The sequence below is a fragment of the Panicum virgatum genome, chromosome 7N (assembly GCF_016808335.1).
Source record: "Panicum virgatum strain AP13 chromosome 7N, P.virgatum_v5, whole genome shotgun sequence".
NCBI lineage: Eukaryota > Viridiplantae > Streptophyta > Magnoliopsida > Poales > Poaceae > Panicum > Panicum virgatum.
Genome location: NC_053151.1, coordinates 27,515,072 through 27,529,428, shown reverse-complemented (window position 1 = coordinate 27,529,428; position 14,357 = coordinate 27,515,072). Strand labels below are relative to the sequence as shown.

Below are 14,357 nucleotides of genomic sequence, written 5' to 3'. Positions count from 1 at the left end.
AGGAGTAGTGTCTGCAGTCTCTGCACCCGACGGGCCGCGGCTGCCACGACACGACGCGTCCGAAAAGCGATTAGACGAATGAGCAAAGAGGATCGTTTCCCTGTCATTCAGACCAGAAGAGAGCGAGAGAATGACGCGCATGCTTGCTGCTATAGCAAGTACGTCAACCGGTCGCTGCGGTGCGGTATGTCGACATGTATAGGTGAGGGCGAGAGGACGACGACGAGACCGGAGCGGGGGCCCGCCAATAATGCAGGCCGGCGGCGGCCGGTGCGGAGGAGATAGAGTTCGGTCGTGGTGTGACCAGGGTTAAACTATCCGACCACTAACCGATAACCGCCGGCCTCCGGTTCCGGTATATCGATCCGGTTTGGCCGGTTACCGGTCGGAATCGGACAAATTCAAATTTGAATTCAAATTTCCCAGTTCAACCGGTTTGTACCGGTATACCGGCCGGTTTGGCCGGTATACCGGCCGGTTTGATTGGTAACCGATCAAATTCAAATTTTTTTCTTTTTTGATTTAAATTCAAATGCCCGCAAAGTATACTAAATAAATGTTTGTATAACATATTTTAGTCTAAATGAACCCTCCAACCCTCTTTTGTACTACTTTACATTGTATTTGTATATTTTTGTGTGCATGCTTTTTTTTGTTTAACTTCAAATCCCCGCAAACTATACTAAACAAACGAATTTTTGAGAAAATTTGACACCATTAGATTTATCGCATCTTGAAGTATTTTTAAAAAAATTTTAAGAATTTTTCATTTTTTTTGAATTTAAATTTAAATTTTAAATTTGGACCGATTTCATACCGGACCAAACCGGAACCGATCTGGACCGGTTTGACCGCGGTCAAACTGGACCGGTTACCGATGGTTTGGGGAACCTGGGTGTGACACCACCGCTTGGACGAAAAGGGAGCGTTGCCCAAAAGGAACGGACGCTGCTCTGCTCTGCTCTCAGTGGTCGGAAGGCGAAGGATGATGATGGCTTCAGCTTTGACTCTGAGATCCCTTTGTACCGAAATTAAAAGAAGAGAAAGCCGGCCGTTTCCTGAACCCTGCTGCCCTGCTGGTCCGTGTGGAGTGAGTTCCCTTTGTTTTGTTCGTGCTAGAATTTTAGCGTGCTAATAAATAGTGATATTTTGATCATTAATTACGGTATCAAATAAAATCAGTTTACAGAACCAACTTCAAAGCCCCCGTGTTCGTGACTCCGAAGAATCTAATAAGACCTTTGACCACGCGATTAGAGGATGATTACTGTAGTATCACTGTAGCCAATTATCGATTAATTACCGTCATTAGATTCGTCACGGAAAGTTACACTCATCCCTAAAAAGATTTTACAAATAGACTTTATTTAGTATTTTATGCATGCAAGATTCTGCTTTTGGAAAATGTGCGCGCTTGTATTGAAGAATGCCCAACAAGGGCAAGGATTCAGATCCAGGAATCGTCCGTCCCGACGTGCCGCCGATGTGGCGCCGTGTGCGCCGCGTCGAACGGTCTGCCCCTTTTTCAGAAAAAGCACGGTGCACAAAAATTTAGTGCACTAGTACCGGTACACGTCGACGGACCTGACAGTTTGTTTGTGCGTGGTGGAGTGGTGGTGCTTCTTTGATGAGGTATGGCCACTGTTCTTGCCCGTGCCTTGTCCGTCTCATCTATGTTGGCACAGCGCGGCGCGGAGGGAGACGACGACGAGGAGCCGAACCGAAAGCCTCCACGGCACCGCGCCACCCCCACGCCGCGCAATCTCTGAAACTTGCCAGGGCCGCACGCCGCGCCGTGCCGTGCCGTGCCGCCGGAGGGTAGAGAGGAGAGAGAAGAATTCCTTTCGCGGCGCGCGTCCACAGGCTTCGCTGTCCCGCCCCCTGCGTCGCGCGGATCGTCTCGCTGTCGTCGGGATCCATCGCGTGGCGGGGAGGGGCTTGGCCGCCGCGCGCCACGTTCCGGTGCCGCGGCGGGGGCGCGCGCGCGCCACGCCGTGCCGGCTGGCGAGACGCGGAGTCCGTGGGCGTCCTCGAGCGCCTGCGAGCCTGGATTGCTGGACACTGGACGCGGCCCCGGCCGGGCGCCACGCCGCCACTCCGCAACCGTGGGCGCTCTCCGCCTCCGCTGCCCACGGATCGCGAAATAAGGCAGATCCCTTTTTTTTAAAAAAAAGAAAATCGATCAGGATAGAGGCAGATCCATTCGTTCTAGAACCGTCCGCGCGCGCGCGATCGCGTGAGGATCTTGTCCCGTTCCCGCCGCCTCCAGCCCCGAGGCCAGCCGCCGGCGGCAGGCGGACCCCGTTGGCGTCTGCCCGCAACCGACGCCCCGCAACCGACGCCATCGGCCGCCGCCACGGGGCCAGGCGGCGAGCCAGCTGCGCAACCCGCCAAGCCAAAGCCCATCGTTTCCCGCCACCTCAAAGAAACCGCCGCCAAACCCAAAAAAATCACCCACCGGATTGACCGTCTCGCCACCAGGGTTTTATTTCCCAACCGGAAATCGGTTACCGCCGCCCTCCGGTACCGGTTTACCAGACCGGTTAGGCCAGTAACCGGTGGAAACTGGTTGAATTCAAATCCAAATTCAAATTTTCCCGTGCAACCGGTTCCGACCGGTTTGACCGGTTTACCGGCTGGTTTTACCGGTTTACCGGTCGGTTTGACCGGTTTGAAATTCAAACGCTCCCGTGCAACCGGTTTACCGACCGGTTTTACCGGTTTACCGGCCGGTTTGATCGGTGGGCCTTCATGGGCCGGCCCATTTTTTTTCTTTTTATTTTTTGATTTAACTTTAAATTCTCACAAACTATACTAAATGAATGAATTTTTGAGAAAATTTGACACCATTAGATTCATCACACCTTGAAGTATTTTTATGAATTTTTCATTTTTTGAATTCAAATTTAAAATTTGAATTTTGGCCGGTTGGGTACCGGCCGGAACCGGAACCGGACCAGACCGGTTTGACCGGTAACCGATCAAACCGGAGGTTCCCACAGGTTAGGTTAACCTTGCTCGCCACGGCGCGCCGGGGCCGTGCCGTGCCGGACGAGGGCACGGGCGTCACGTCCCACGGCACACAGTGGCACAGGGCTAGCTAATCCGTTGGCGCCTTAACTTTGCTTGCGGGATTAGTTTCAAAACCTGCCGGGATGGTGGGTGGGGCCCATGAGAAATGGGTGGGTCTGCGGCCGGGAGGAAGAGGAATCCTGGGCAGCGTGCCGCTCCTGCCCGCAGGCAGGCGAGCCCTGTATATAAAGCGAGGGGTGCCCCGCTGGGCTGCCGCAGTTTGCCGCTCTCGGCACCTCGCCGGCTCCCTCCGCTTCTGTTCCTGCCTATCGGCGTCCGGTTTCTCTGCTCCGGTGAGCTCCTAGGAACCCTTCCTCCTCCGATTCTTGTCCAACTAGGAGAAGCACAAACCTGCTAGCTCTGGATCTTGAGGATCCCATGCTTTTTTATGATTTTTTTTATTGAAGTACGCACTACTTGCGGAGTTCGATGAAAAGGAGTTCGTTTAGTGCTAAGCGAACCTGCAACGGATCACCACCAGCCGGGCTCGTTGGGTTGTTGGTAGTAATTTGGTGTAGGCAGATCAAAGGTCGATCCTTGATAAGATGAAGTGTGTGGCTTTAACCGCTTAAGCTACTTTTATTTGCCCATCCATGAACATCTTGCGTGCAGTTGATTTTTTTTTTGAAGAAATTCAATTGATTTTGAGGAGAGCCCTTGCGTTTGATCCGCCGTCCTAATGATTGCCGGCGATGCAGGGGCAGGACAGCGAGGCGGGCGGGGCTCATGGCGTCCAACTACGTGGACACCGCGGCGGAGGAGGGCAGGTACCGCGGCGGAGGAGGGCACCACCACAGCACCACGCCCACCGGCGCGGCCGCGGCGTCGCCGAAGTACCTGCGGAGGAGCTGGTCGTCCGCGTCCTCCGCCCACGGCCACGGCCACGGCGCCGCGCCCAAGTGCGTCTGCGCGCCGGCCACGCACGCGGGGTCGTTCAAGTGCCGCCTCCACCGCGCCGCCAGCTCCCACGGCCACGGCCACGGCCACCCGGCGTCCCCTCCCTCCCCGGCCGCCGCCACCACCTCCGCCGCGCCGCCGCCCGCCGTGCCGCCGCCGTCCTCCCGCACCGTCGCGGCGCAGTGACGGCGCCCACCCGTCTCTCTGGACTCCGGAACCAAGAACCGCCGCCCGGCAGCAAGAAGAGGAGGGAAGAGAGCAAAGGGGAAAGAACGTAGCCTCTCTGTGTTATGTGACGCAAGAAAGGGCGCTTATTTGTTCCTCCCTTCATCTTGATGCCATTGGCGAAAATTCTCATTTCCTTTTCTGATTTTCGCCTCGTCTTCTTGCCGGGATGGATTCCATCTCCCTCGACTGGCATTTCCCCCTCGTCAGAGGAAAATCCCCCGCTCTTTGTTCTATGCATCCCGCTCGCCTGGTTCAGTCCAACCTGTAGTGAAACGGGTAGGCTACGCTAGCATCACTACTACATAAATCCAAGATACTTGCGAGTAGAAGATCATAGATCGTTACCACTAGACGCGCAGCGCAACGGAAGAAGTCGTGCGTCGATGTAGAGGAAGTAGTCGATCACGTCCCACGAACCGAGCTCCTCGTACTTGATCCCAGCAGCCGATCAGCGCAGCAGTCGCAGCAGCGCCTCCACGGAGTTCACACGTACGGAGATGAAACGCCGGGCATCGGTGTGCTAGCACCGCACGCACGGCAAGGGCGGCGGCCGAGAGAGAGGGAGGGGCGGCGGCTAGGGAGGTGGCGCGGCTTAGGTCTTCGCCCCCCTAGCCCCTCTCTCATATATATAGGACGTACTAATGAGCTTCTATCTCATAGGCCCATTAGTAACCCTAATCCCTCTTGGATCAATATCCACTTGGGCCTTTAAACCGTATTGTGATGATGGGCTCTTGGACATATCACCAACAATCTCCCACTTGCACTAGAGACAATCATACATGCAAGCTTTCCAACATTCCAAACCCCTTAAGTGTGTGACCCGTTAGGTTCATGTGTAGGTGGTTGTGATCGGAAATCATTTCCGAATCACAAGTCAATAGCAGCACCTAGCAGGGCATAGTGACTCACAAATACACATAAAGATCATATCGGCCGAACCATAGATATACTCATACACCGATCCCTTTGCCACACGATACCAGTCAAGCTCAAAGCGAGATGCGTGCCACCTTTGTGATAGCTCGACCATTCTCTCGATCTAATAGTGGATTCTATTCATAACTAACCTTTAGTCATCATGATTAACTCTTTAATCACTTTGGCATGGCCATGCACTTTCAAATCCAACTATCTCGAGGGGCCCAGAGATATCTCTCCCGTTATCTAGGAGGGGCAAATTCCATCTTGATCCGCTCACATCCCATTTCATGTTTCATGACATACCTGTAAGCTGCTTTTGTAACTACCCAGTCACGGAGTAGCGTTTAGCAGCCCCAAGATGCACCACTACACACAGTGAGAAACAATGGCGATCTCAGGTCTAAGGATTCAGTAGGTATAACACTCAAGAACAACTGATGGCACATACAAAATAACAATCCCAACATTGTCTTGGAGTGGGTCAATCCAACACCATGTTCACCAACATGTGTCCACATCATTAATCCGATATCTCCATATCCATGATCCGTGAAACATGATCATCAATTAATGCATGTGCTAGTCTCAACGTCGTTGTTGTCCCACACAACGACATAAACTAGGGATAATTTAGAATCATATCATTTTTAACAAAGAGTTTCACGAACAAGTCACATACTTGATAATCAATGTAAAATAATCATCCATGGAACAAATAACAATTATTTATCATTACATAAACATACTCATGACACAAAATCTCCCACGCACACTAGAATCACTGATGTAAGTATCTAATACCCATAGATCTCATGTGCGCCTCATGCTTTGATTGTGGGAGAGGCTTCGTCAACGGATCAGCAATGTTTGAATCCGTGTGCACCTTGCAAACCTTCACATCACCTCTCTCCACAAAGTTACGGATGAGGTGATACTTTCGCAGTATATGTCTGGACTTCTTAGTTGTTCTAGGCTCCTTTGCTAATGCAACGGCACCACTATTATCACAATAGAGGTCCACTGGACTGGACGCACTAGGAACAACACCCAAGTCAGAAACAAACTTTCTGATCCAAACAGCTTCTTTTGCAGCTTCGGAAGCTGCAATATACTCGGCCTCTGTCGTCGAATCAGCCACCGTATCTTACTTGGAACTCTTCCAGCTCACTGCCCCACCATTGAGGCAGAAAACAAAACCGGATTGCGATTTGGAGTCATCTTTGTCTGTTTGAAAACTAGCATCGGTGTAACCCTTTACAAGGAGCTCATCTTTGCCTCCAAATATTAGGAACATATCCTTAGTTCTTCTCAAGTACTTAAGGATACTCTTTACAATTGTCCAGTGAGGTTCACCGAAATCTGACTGATACCTGCTCGTAACACTTAGAGCAAAGGAAACATCTGGGCGCGTGCAAAGCATAGCATACATGATCGACCCTATGGCTGAAGCATAAGGAATCGTACTCATCCTCTTTTGCTCATCAGGTGTCGTAGCACACTGACTCTTGCTTAGAGTAATGCCATGTGACATTGGCAAGAAACCTTTCTTGGAATCTTGCATATTGAACTGATTCAGTATCTTGTCAATATACGTGTCTTGGCTCAATCCAATTAGCCTTTTTGATCTATCTCTATAGATCCTAATACCCAGAATATAAGCCGCCTCTCCTAAATCCTTCATCGAAAAACTCTTTTTCAATGAGGTTTTAACGGCTTCAAGCATTGGAATATCATTTCCGATCAGTAATATGTCATCCACATATAGGACCAGAAACACAAGTGCGCTCCCACTAGCCTTTTTGTAAACACAAGGCTCATCTTCATTCTTGATGAAGCCAAACCCTTTGACTACTTCATCAAAACGAATATTCCAACTCCGAGATGCTTGCTTCAATCCATAGATGGACCTCTAAAGCTTACATATTTTCCCAGCATTTTTAGGATCGACAAAACCTTCAGGCTGTGTCATATACACATCCTCAATTAGATGTCCATTAAGGAAAGCGGTTTTGACATCCATTTGCCATATCTCATAGTCATAATATGCGGCAATTGCTAGGAGAATCCGAACAGACTTTAGCATTGCGACGGGCGAAAAGGTTTCCTCATAGTCAACACCTTGAATTTGTCGGAAACCTTTCGCCACTAATCGTGCCTTATAGATGTGAACATTTCCATCCATGTCTAATTTTTCCTTAAAAATCCACTTACAATCGACAGGTCTTACACTGTCAATCTGATCGACCAAGTTCCAAACTTGATTATCATGTATGGATTTTAACTCGGATTCCATGGCTTCAAGCCATTTGTCGGAGTCGGGTCCCATCATTGCTTCTTTGTAGGTCAAGGGCTCATCATTTTCCATCAATAATACATGGCGCTCCTCCGTAATAGTGAGGTTGAGCTTGTCAGTAGCGCGACGTGCCCTTATAGACCTTCGTGGGGCTGGTGCCTCAACTACGGGTTGTGCAACATCTTGCACATCCCGTGGATCTTCAGTGGGTGCTGAAACAGTTTCGGGTGTTTCCTAAATTTCTTCAAGTTGCACCTTGCTCCCACTAAATCCTTTTGAGAGAAACTCCTTTTCTAAGAAAACACCATTGCGAGCGACAAACACTTTGCCTTCCGCCTTATTGTAAAAATAATATCCTTTGGTTTCCCTAGGATACCCCACAAAGAAACATTTGTCTGACTTTGGAGTGAGCTTATCTGACAACAAATGTTTGACATAAGCCTCACATCCCCAAACTTTGAGAAAAGATAATCCGGGACGCTTCCCAGTCCATATCTCATATGGTGTCTTCTCAACAGACTTACTTGGAACCCTATTCAGTGTGAACGCAGCAGTTTCAAGAGCATAACCCCAAAATGACAATGGAAGATCAGCTTGGCTCATCATGGACCTAACCATGTCCAACAAGGTTCGGTTCCTCCGTTCGGATACCCCATTCCATTGAGGCGTTCCGGGCGGAGTTAGCTGCGGAATAATTCCACATTGCTTCAAATGATCACCAAATTCAAGGCTCAAATATTCTCCTCCACGATCAGATCGCAGAAATTTAATTGTCTTGCCTAATTGATTTTGTACTTCATTCTGAAATTCTTTGAACTTTTCAAACGATTCAGACTTGTGCCTCATTAAGTAGATATAGCCATGTCTACTAAAATCATCAGTGAAAGTAATGAAGTACTGAAAACCACCTCTGGCTATTGAGCTCATTGGTCCACATACATCGGTATGTACAAGTCCCAACAAGTCACTCGCCCTCTCACTCTGACCAGTGAAAGGCGCTTTGGTCATCTTTCCAAGCAAACAAGACTCACATGTGTCAAATGATTCAAAATCAAATGAGATTAACAATCCATCTTTATGGAGTTGTTCAATGCGCTTCTCATTTATATGACCTAAGCGACAATACCAAATAAAAGTGGGATTCAAATCATTTGGTCTAAACCTCTTAGTATTAATGTTACAGACAGATTTATCCTCAAGATCAAGAACATATAATCCATTCACCAATGGACAATGAGCATAAAAATACCATTGCAAAAGATAGAACAACGTTTGTTGTCAATTACAATCTTAAAATCACCAACTTCTTCCAAACATGAAGAAGAAATAATGTTCTTGCTCAAAGCAGGAATGCAATAACAATTATTTAATTCCAAAACTAATCCGGAGGGTAGAGACAAGTGGTAGGTGCCGACCGCCAACACCGCAACCTTTGCGCCATTGCCGACCCGAACGTCCAACTCGCCTCTTGCAAATCTTCTAGTCTCACTTAGACCCTGCAATGATTTGCAAGTGTGAATCATCGATCCAGTATCAAATACCCATGATTCACTAGAAGATAATGCAATATTTATTTCTATAACATTTATATCTGAAGTGGAAGTCTCACTTCCCTTCTTCTTCTTCTTTTCTTCCAAGTACTTCTTGCAGTTCCTAGACCAATGTCCCTTTTCATGACAGTGGAAGCATTCATCTTCAGAAGTAGGGCCAGATTTGGCCTTAGGTGCTGGCTTTAGCTTAGAGCCCGAAGACTCACCACCGGAACTCTTTTCCTTGCCTTTACCTTTGGGATTAGGAGGCGTCCAACGCTTCCTCTTTTTGTTCCCCTTCTGAATCATCATCACATGATTCGGATTCTTCTTAATGCTCTCCTCTGCTGTTTTTAGCATCCCATGCAACTCACTCAATGTTTTATCCAAGCCATTCATCTAAAAGTTCATGATAAAAGGCTCATAGCTCGCCGGGAGCGACTGGAGAATAACATCAGTAGCCAAGTCTTGGTGAAGTTCAGAACCAAGTCTATCCAAAGTCTCAATGTAACCAATCATTTTGATCACATGAGGACTGACTGGGCTACCTTCTGCCAGCTTGCACGCAAACAAGGACTTTGAGATATTGAACCTCTCAGTCCTGGCTTGGTTCTGAAACATCCCACGCAGCCCCTCGATCATGGTATGAGCATCTGCATGCTCATACTGCTTCTGCAGATCAGGGGACATGGTGGCGAGCATCAGACAGCTGACATAAAGTGAGTCATTGCAGTGCTTCTCATAAGCTCTGCGATCAGCAGCAGTTGCATTGTCAGGGAGATCATCAGGATATGGCTGCTCAAGAACATACTCCTTTTTCTCTTGTCTGAGAACAATTCTCAGATTGCGGTACCAATCAATAAAGTTTGTTCCATTCAACTTTTCTTTCTCAAGAACAGAACACAAATTAAAAGCGGAATTGTTACTGGCAGACATGATCTACAACATTAAAGTAAAGCAAGATTTCAGCACTAAGTTTATGTAAAGACTTTCATTAACTGATTTAACAAAAGACAACCTACTATATCAAAGTCATCTTCCCTCTAATGACATATAGTAGTTCAAGATCCATAATCATTAAAATTCTAGTGAGCTTTAGCATCACGGCTAGAAAAGTAGTGATACAGGTAAGTAACAAATTACTAATCACATCTCTATGCGACTCTTGTTTATTGGGTGGCATCCAGTGCCCCGGCCCCAACCCTATGCCTTAAAGCCCAAAACTGTTTTGATAGCTTTGCTGAGTAAACCAATACTATGCTTGTGAATGTCCGACATCCACCCTATACAAAAGTGATAGCTGAGGGTACTCTACTTTGGTAAACCTACCACACAACGATCAAAATTTATAGGTACAGCTATTGGTAAAAGGCATCAAAAACTCAAACTTTTCTGAGGGAAGCTATTCTATCATGATTAAAGCATCCACCATATGTAAAAGCATGAAAGAATAGTATGACAGGAAAATAAATATCACAGGCATATAATCATATTATATTGTGAATAGTATGGCCTCTTGCATCACAATGGGCTCCATCGCCATGGCTCCAAGGTGACCTCCATTGCCATCCGTCCTGTCTTGTGGTGATCATCATCGCCATCATGATTGAAACCTCCATGAAAAGATACTAAGCTACTACATCTAATAGCTAGTGAAATAATTACATGAGGATTCAAACATCACAAGTCGACACGCATGTCGTTATACAATAATGGTGCAACCTCAACCCGGTTGTGTTAACTTGCGACACGCAGGCCGCACAAATCATCACATACATCATCACATGACATTGAGGCCATACCATTCACATCACACCCTGCAAAAACAAGTTAGGCGTACGACGTGTTCTACCAAAGTAGCGCTTGGGAAGCCGCTACAGCGAGAAAGCAAAGCGGGCGGGGGGTCGAGGGGGGAGCCGCCCCCCGCGGGTCTCAGGGCAGCGCCCTGAAAACCTCACGGAATTACACAGATCGCATCTATGGAATCCCTATGAAAATCTCATCAGAGTGATCGCATCACCTCAAATCCGAGCCATTCATAATGCCTCAATTTTCACTAGGTCAATCACCTTGACCGTGCAAACTTTGCACTTGAGAAGACTGCATCTACACATGACCTTGATCTGTTGGTTCAATCTGCTGACTATGCACACAGTTAGTCCCGATGGTGATTCCAGCCGGTAGGGACATGTCGTATGCATAACAGAGAAAGAACACAAACTAATCTTTTGTCACATGCCGCGCAATCAACTCGCTCCAGTTTTAACCCCTTATGACCAATTGATCTAATCAAACCGTGTAAAAGTAATAGATCCAATCTACTACAACAATATATCACTTATATGCAAAAGATCCAGACCAAAAACTACGCAAGATGGCTCTGGTACCACTGTAGGGAAACGGGTAGGCTACGCTAGCATCACTACCGCATAAACCCAAGATACTTGCGAGTAGAAGATCATAGATCGTTACCACTAGACGCGCAGCGCAGCGGAAGAAGTCGCGCGTCGATGTAGAGGAAGTAGTCGATCACGTCCCACGAACCGAGCTCCTCGTACTTGATCCCAGCAGCCGATCAGCGCAGCAGTCGCAGCAGCGCCTCCACGAAGTCCACACATACGGGGATGAAACGCCGGGCGTCGGTGTGCTAGCACCGCACGCACGGCAAGGGCGGCGGCCGAGAGAGAGGGAGGGGCGGCGGCTAGGGAGGTGGCGCGGCTCAGGTCTTCGCCCCCCTAGCCCCTCCCTCATATATATAGGGCGTACTAATGGGCTTCTATCTCATAGGCCCATTAGTAATCCTAATCCCTCTTGGATCAATATCCACTTGGGCCTTTAAACCGTATTGTGATGATGGGCTCTTGGGCATATCACCAACACAACCCTCCACTGAAATGGAACAAATCCGATTGGTAGAGTATGTGTGATGGCGTTCTCGTGTGTAATTACCATTTAAGTAACATCCATGCTGCTTGTAAGAACTGTGATCTTGGTGGGTCTGCTGGTTATTTTCCTTTAACAGTCCTGGAGATCTTGGAAGCGCACATCGATCACTACTGTTGCGACAAATGGGCTTATCAAGGGCAAGGATGATTAGGAAACAGAATTAGTGAACTGATACCCTTGATTTTTTTGGATGGTGGGAGGTATCAATCACATTAGTTTAGCGGCCAAATGCCATAAGGATTCTGCGCTGGTTCAGTCCATCTCACCTAAAATTCTGCTATGTCAGTCAATCTCTGTTCGAGCATGGATTGGATTGGCTATCCCGTGATTCTTTAGTGCTCATGTGATACTTCTGCCCACCACTCTGACGAAGCGAAGCCTGCACGGAGCCACGGATCCATCCCGCGCCCATGTGTAGCTGTTTGACACCTCCCCGACCTCAGTGCCTTTGTCTAGATCGTATCACTCTGTAAATGTTACACTAGTTTTTTTTTTCCAAAAAGAATACACTTGCATGGTTGAACCCGCACACTGCATTGCATCACTCTGATGGTAAACAAGCATGTGCCAATAGCTGAACAGCAACAGTACAACCAAGTCTATTGCCATGTGGCGACGGTCGCTAGATTTTTATGATCATGTTGATCTACACCAGCTCTACAGAAGTTTGTTGGCAGGAGAGAGAGGAGGCGGTTGGCATGTCAAGATCCGTAGCTAATCAATGCATCGTTATTAGCCCTACCTTGCTTTAAGCAGCATGCAGGTCCTACCGTGCCATCATGGTATGCACGGTTCATTTGTTTGTGTCAGCTGGATGATATGTTGTTGGTTGGGTGCTGGTCCTTTGCGACCTTCCGTCTCGGTGTGGCTCCTAAACAGAAGCATGTGCCGATGCAATTAGGCATTAGCCTTGGTGTCAGTGATGCTTCAGCTTCGGACTGATTTGGTTCAGATTAAGGTAGGGCTGAAGCCTGAAGAAAGTTCGTGTTCAGCTGCCTTAACAATGGGTACAGACCGGAGTTTCAGTAGCACCACTTCGTCCGAGGGCTTCAGTCTGTCAGAACAGATCAGTTTTTACCCGTGCCTTGCAACTTTCTACGTTCTTCCTGTGTTCAGGTTTCAGAGATTGTGGCTGTCCAAAAGCATGTGAAGCCAAAGTTGCATTGCGAAAGCACGACAGAAAATGATCATCTATTCATCTTGGACGTGGTACAACACAGAACAGTGAGGGAAGGTAGGCACTCCTTGGCCTCCCGAACGAGGGATACAACATACAGGAGGATCAGCGATGTTCTCCAGTTTCTTCTGCTAGGCCATACTGGTTTTGAACATGTGAACAAAATCATTGTTACACTACATGCCTTCTTTTAGTCGGGCCAACCCAACCAGCAAATTTCTGGCAAATCTTTCTGCTTAGAGCAGGATTGCAGCATTCGCTATAGAAAGGACATACCCACCTGGTACAGTGTGTTCAGGTCGATAGCGGCATGTTGATGCTTTAGCAAAAGTAGCAAGTATATCAATTCAAAAACAAAGTTTGGTGATTGCCCGGTTGGCGCATCTATCGTTATTTTCCACATGAAATCAATCAGTTTTTGGTTGAGCGGCTCGTGGCCCGGACTGAAAACAGCAGCATGTGTTTCTTTTTGTTAGCCTAGTTAGGGTGTTTGTCCTAACTAAGGCCCACGATCAGACGAGCTGCTGGAGAATCCACAGACTACTTGCCTTGGAGTGGTGAGAGGAGATAAAATCAGATATCCGTTCTGAAACCGGCAGTGATGCCACTGAAGCAATATCTTATTTTGCACGATCTAGTCTCAAATAAAATGAATAATGGTTGCTATCATGCGTCTCCTGAATGTAAATGCCCTCTTGGTGTAGACGTTGCCAACTGTGCTGACTGCAGTCTACAGTTAGGCCAAAACGGTTACTCATGCAGCTTCTTTCTCGCATGTTCAGGTTTGCATCTGCCCCCACAGAGCACAGGACAGATGATTTGTCCTAGGCACTGATCCGGAGTCGCGAGGATCGTGAGTTGCAGGATGCAGGAAACTTGCAGGATGCAGGAAACGCTGTTATCTCCAGTGTTCCTGATCAGCAGGAGTGAGCCACATGAAGCAGAGCAACCAGAGCAGCGAGAGAGTACGCGGGCCGAGCAGCGCAACAGGGTATATTCGGGCTCGGAGTGGGCTTAGCCCAAACGCAGGCGTGCGTTGCGTGCCTGATGGTGTCATTATTAGACAAATCTGTTATACTTGTAAAGTATATGGTGGGCCTCAGGTTGTTGCCATAGTTAGGATAACCAAAGATAGGAACCGTGTAATCTGTGATCACGGCAACAACCTGGAAGGAGCCGTCGCCATTACTTGCGCTATGACGCGATGATTCGCGATCCTTCCTAGCATGCGTCGTTCCCTCTGTGTAAGCCACGTCAGGGGCTATTCCTGGCCTATATAAACATGCAGGCG

At 48.0% G+C, this 14,357-nt stretch overlaps 1 protein-coding gene and 1 long non-coding RNA gene across 3 annotated transcripts; one reads left to right on the top strand and one right to left on the bottom strand.

Annotated features, from left to right (window-relative positions):
- Window positions 1-3,204: 3,204 nt before the first annotated feature.
- Window positions 3,205-4,343, top strand: LOC120682738 (SKI family transcriptional corepressor 2-like). 2 transcript variants are annotated; one of them, XM_039964740.1, is made up of 2 exons: window positions 3,205-3,365; window positions 3,777-4,343. In XM_039964740.1, the coding sequence occupies exon 2, from the start codon at window positions 3,799-3,801 to the stop codon at window positions 4,153-4,155; it is 357 nt and encodes a 118-aa protein (XP_039820674.1). In that variant the 5' UTR covers window positions 3,205-3,365; window positions 3,777-3,798; the 3' UTR covers window positions 4,156-4,343. The 2 variants fall into 2 exon arrangements, with proteins under 2 accessions (XP_039820674.1, XP_039820673.1); XM_039964739.1 differs by having other exon boundaries at window positions 3,771-4,343.
- Window positions 4,197-12,177, bottom strand: LOC120682739. Its single transcript, XR_005678590.1, has 2 exons — window positions 11,827-12,177; window positions 4,197-4,459 (listed from the first exon to the last, which is right to left on the bottom strand). It is a non-coding gene; the product is annotated as an uncharacterized LOC120682739 (long non-coding RNA).
- Between the last annotated feature and the right edge of the window lie 2,180 nt (window positions 12,178-14,357).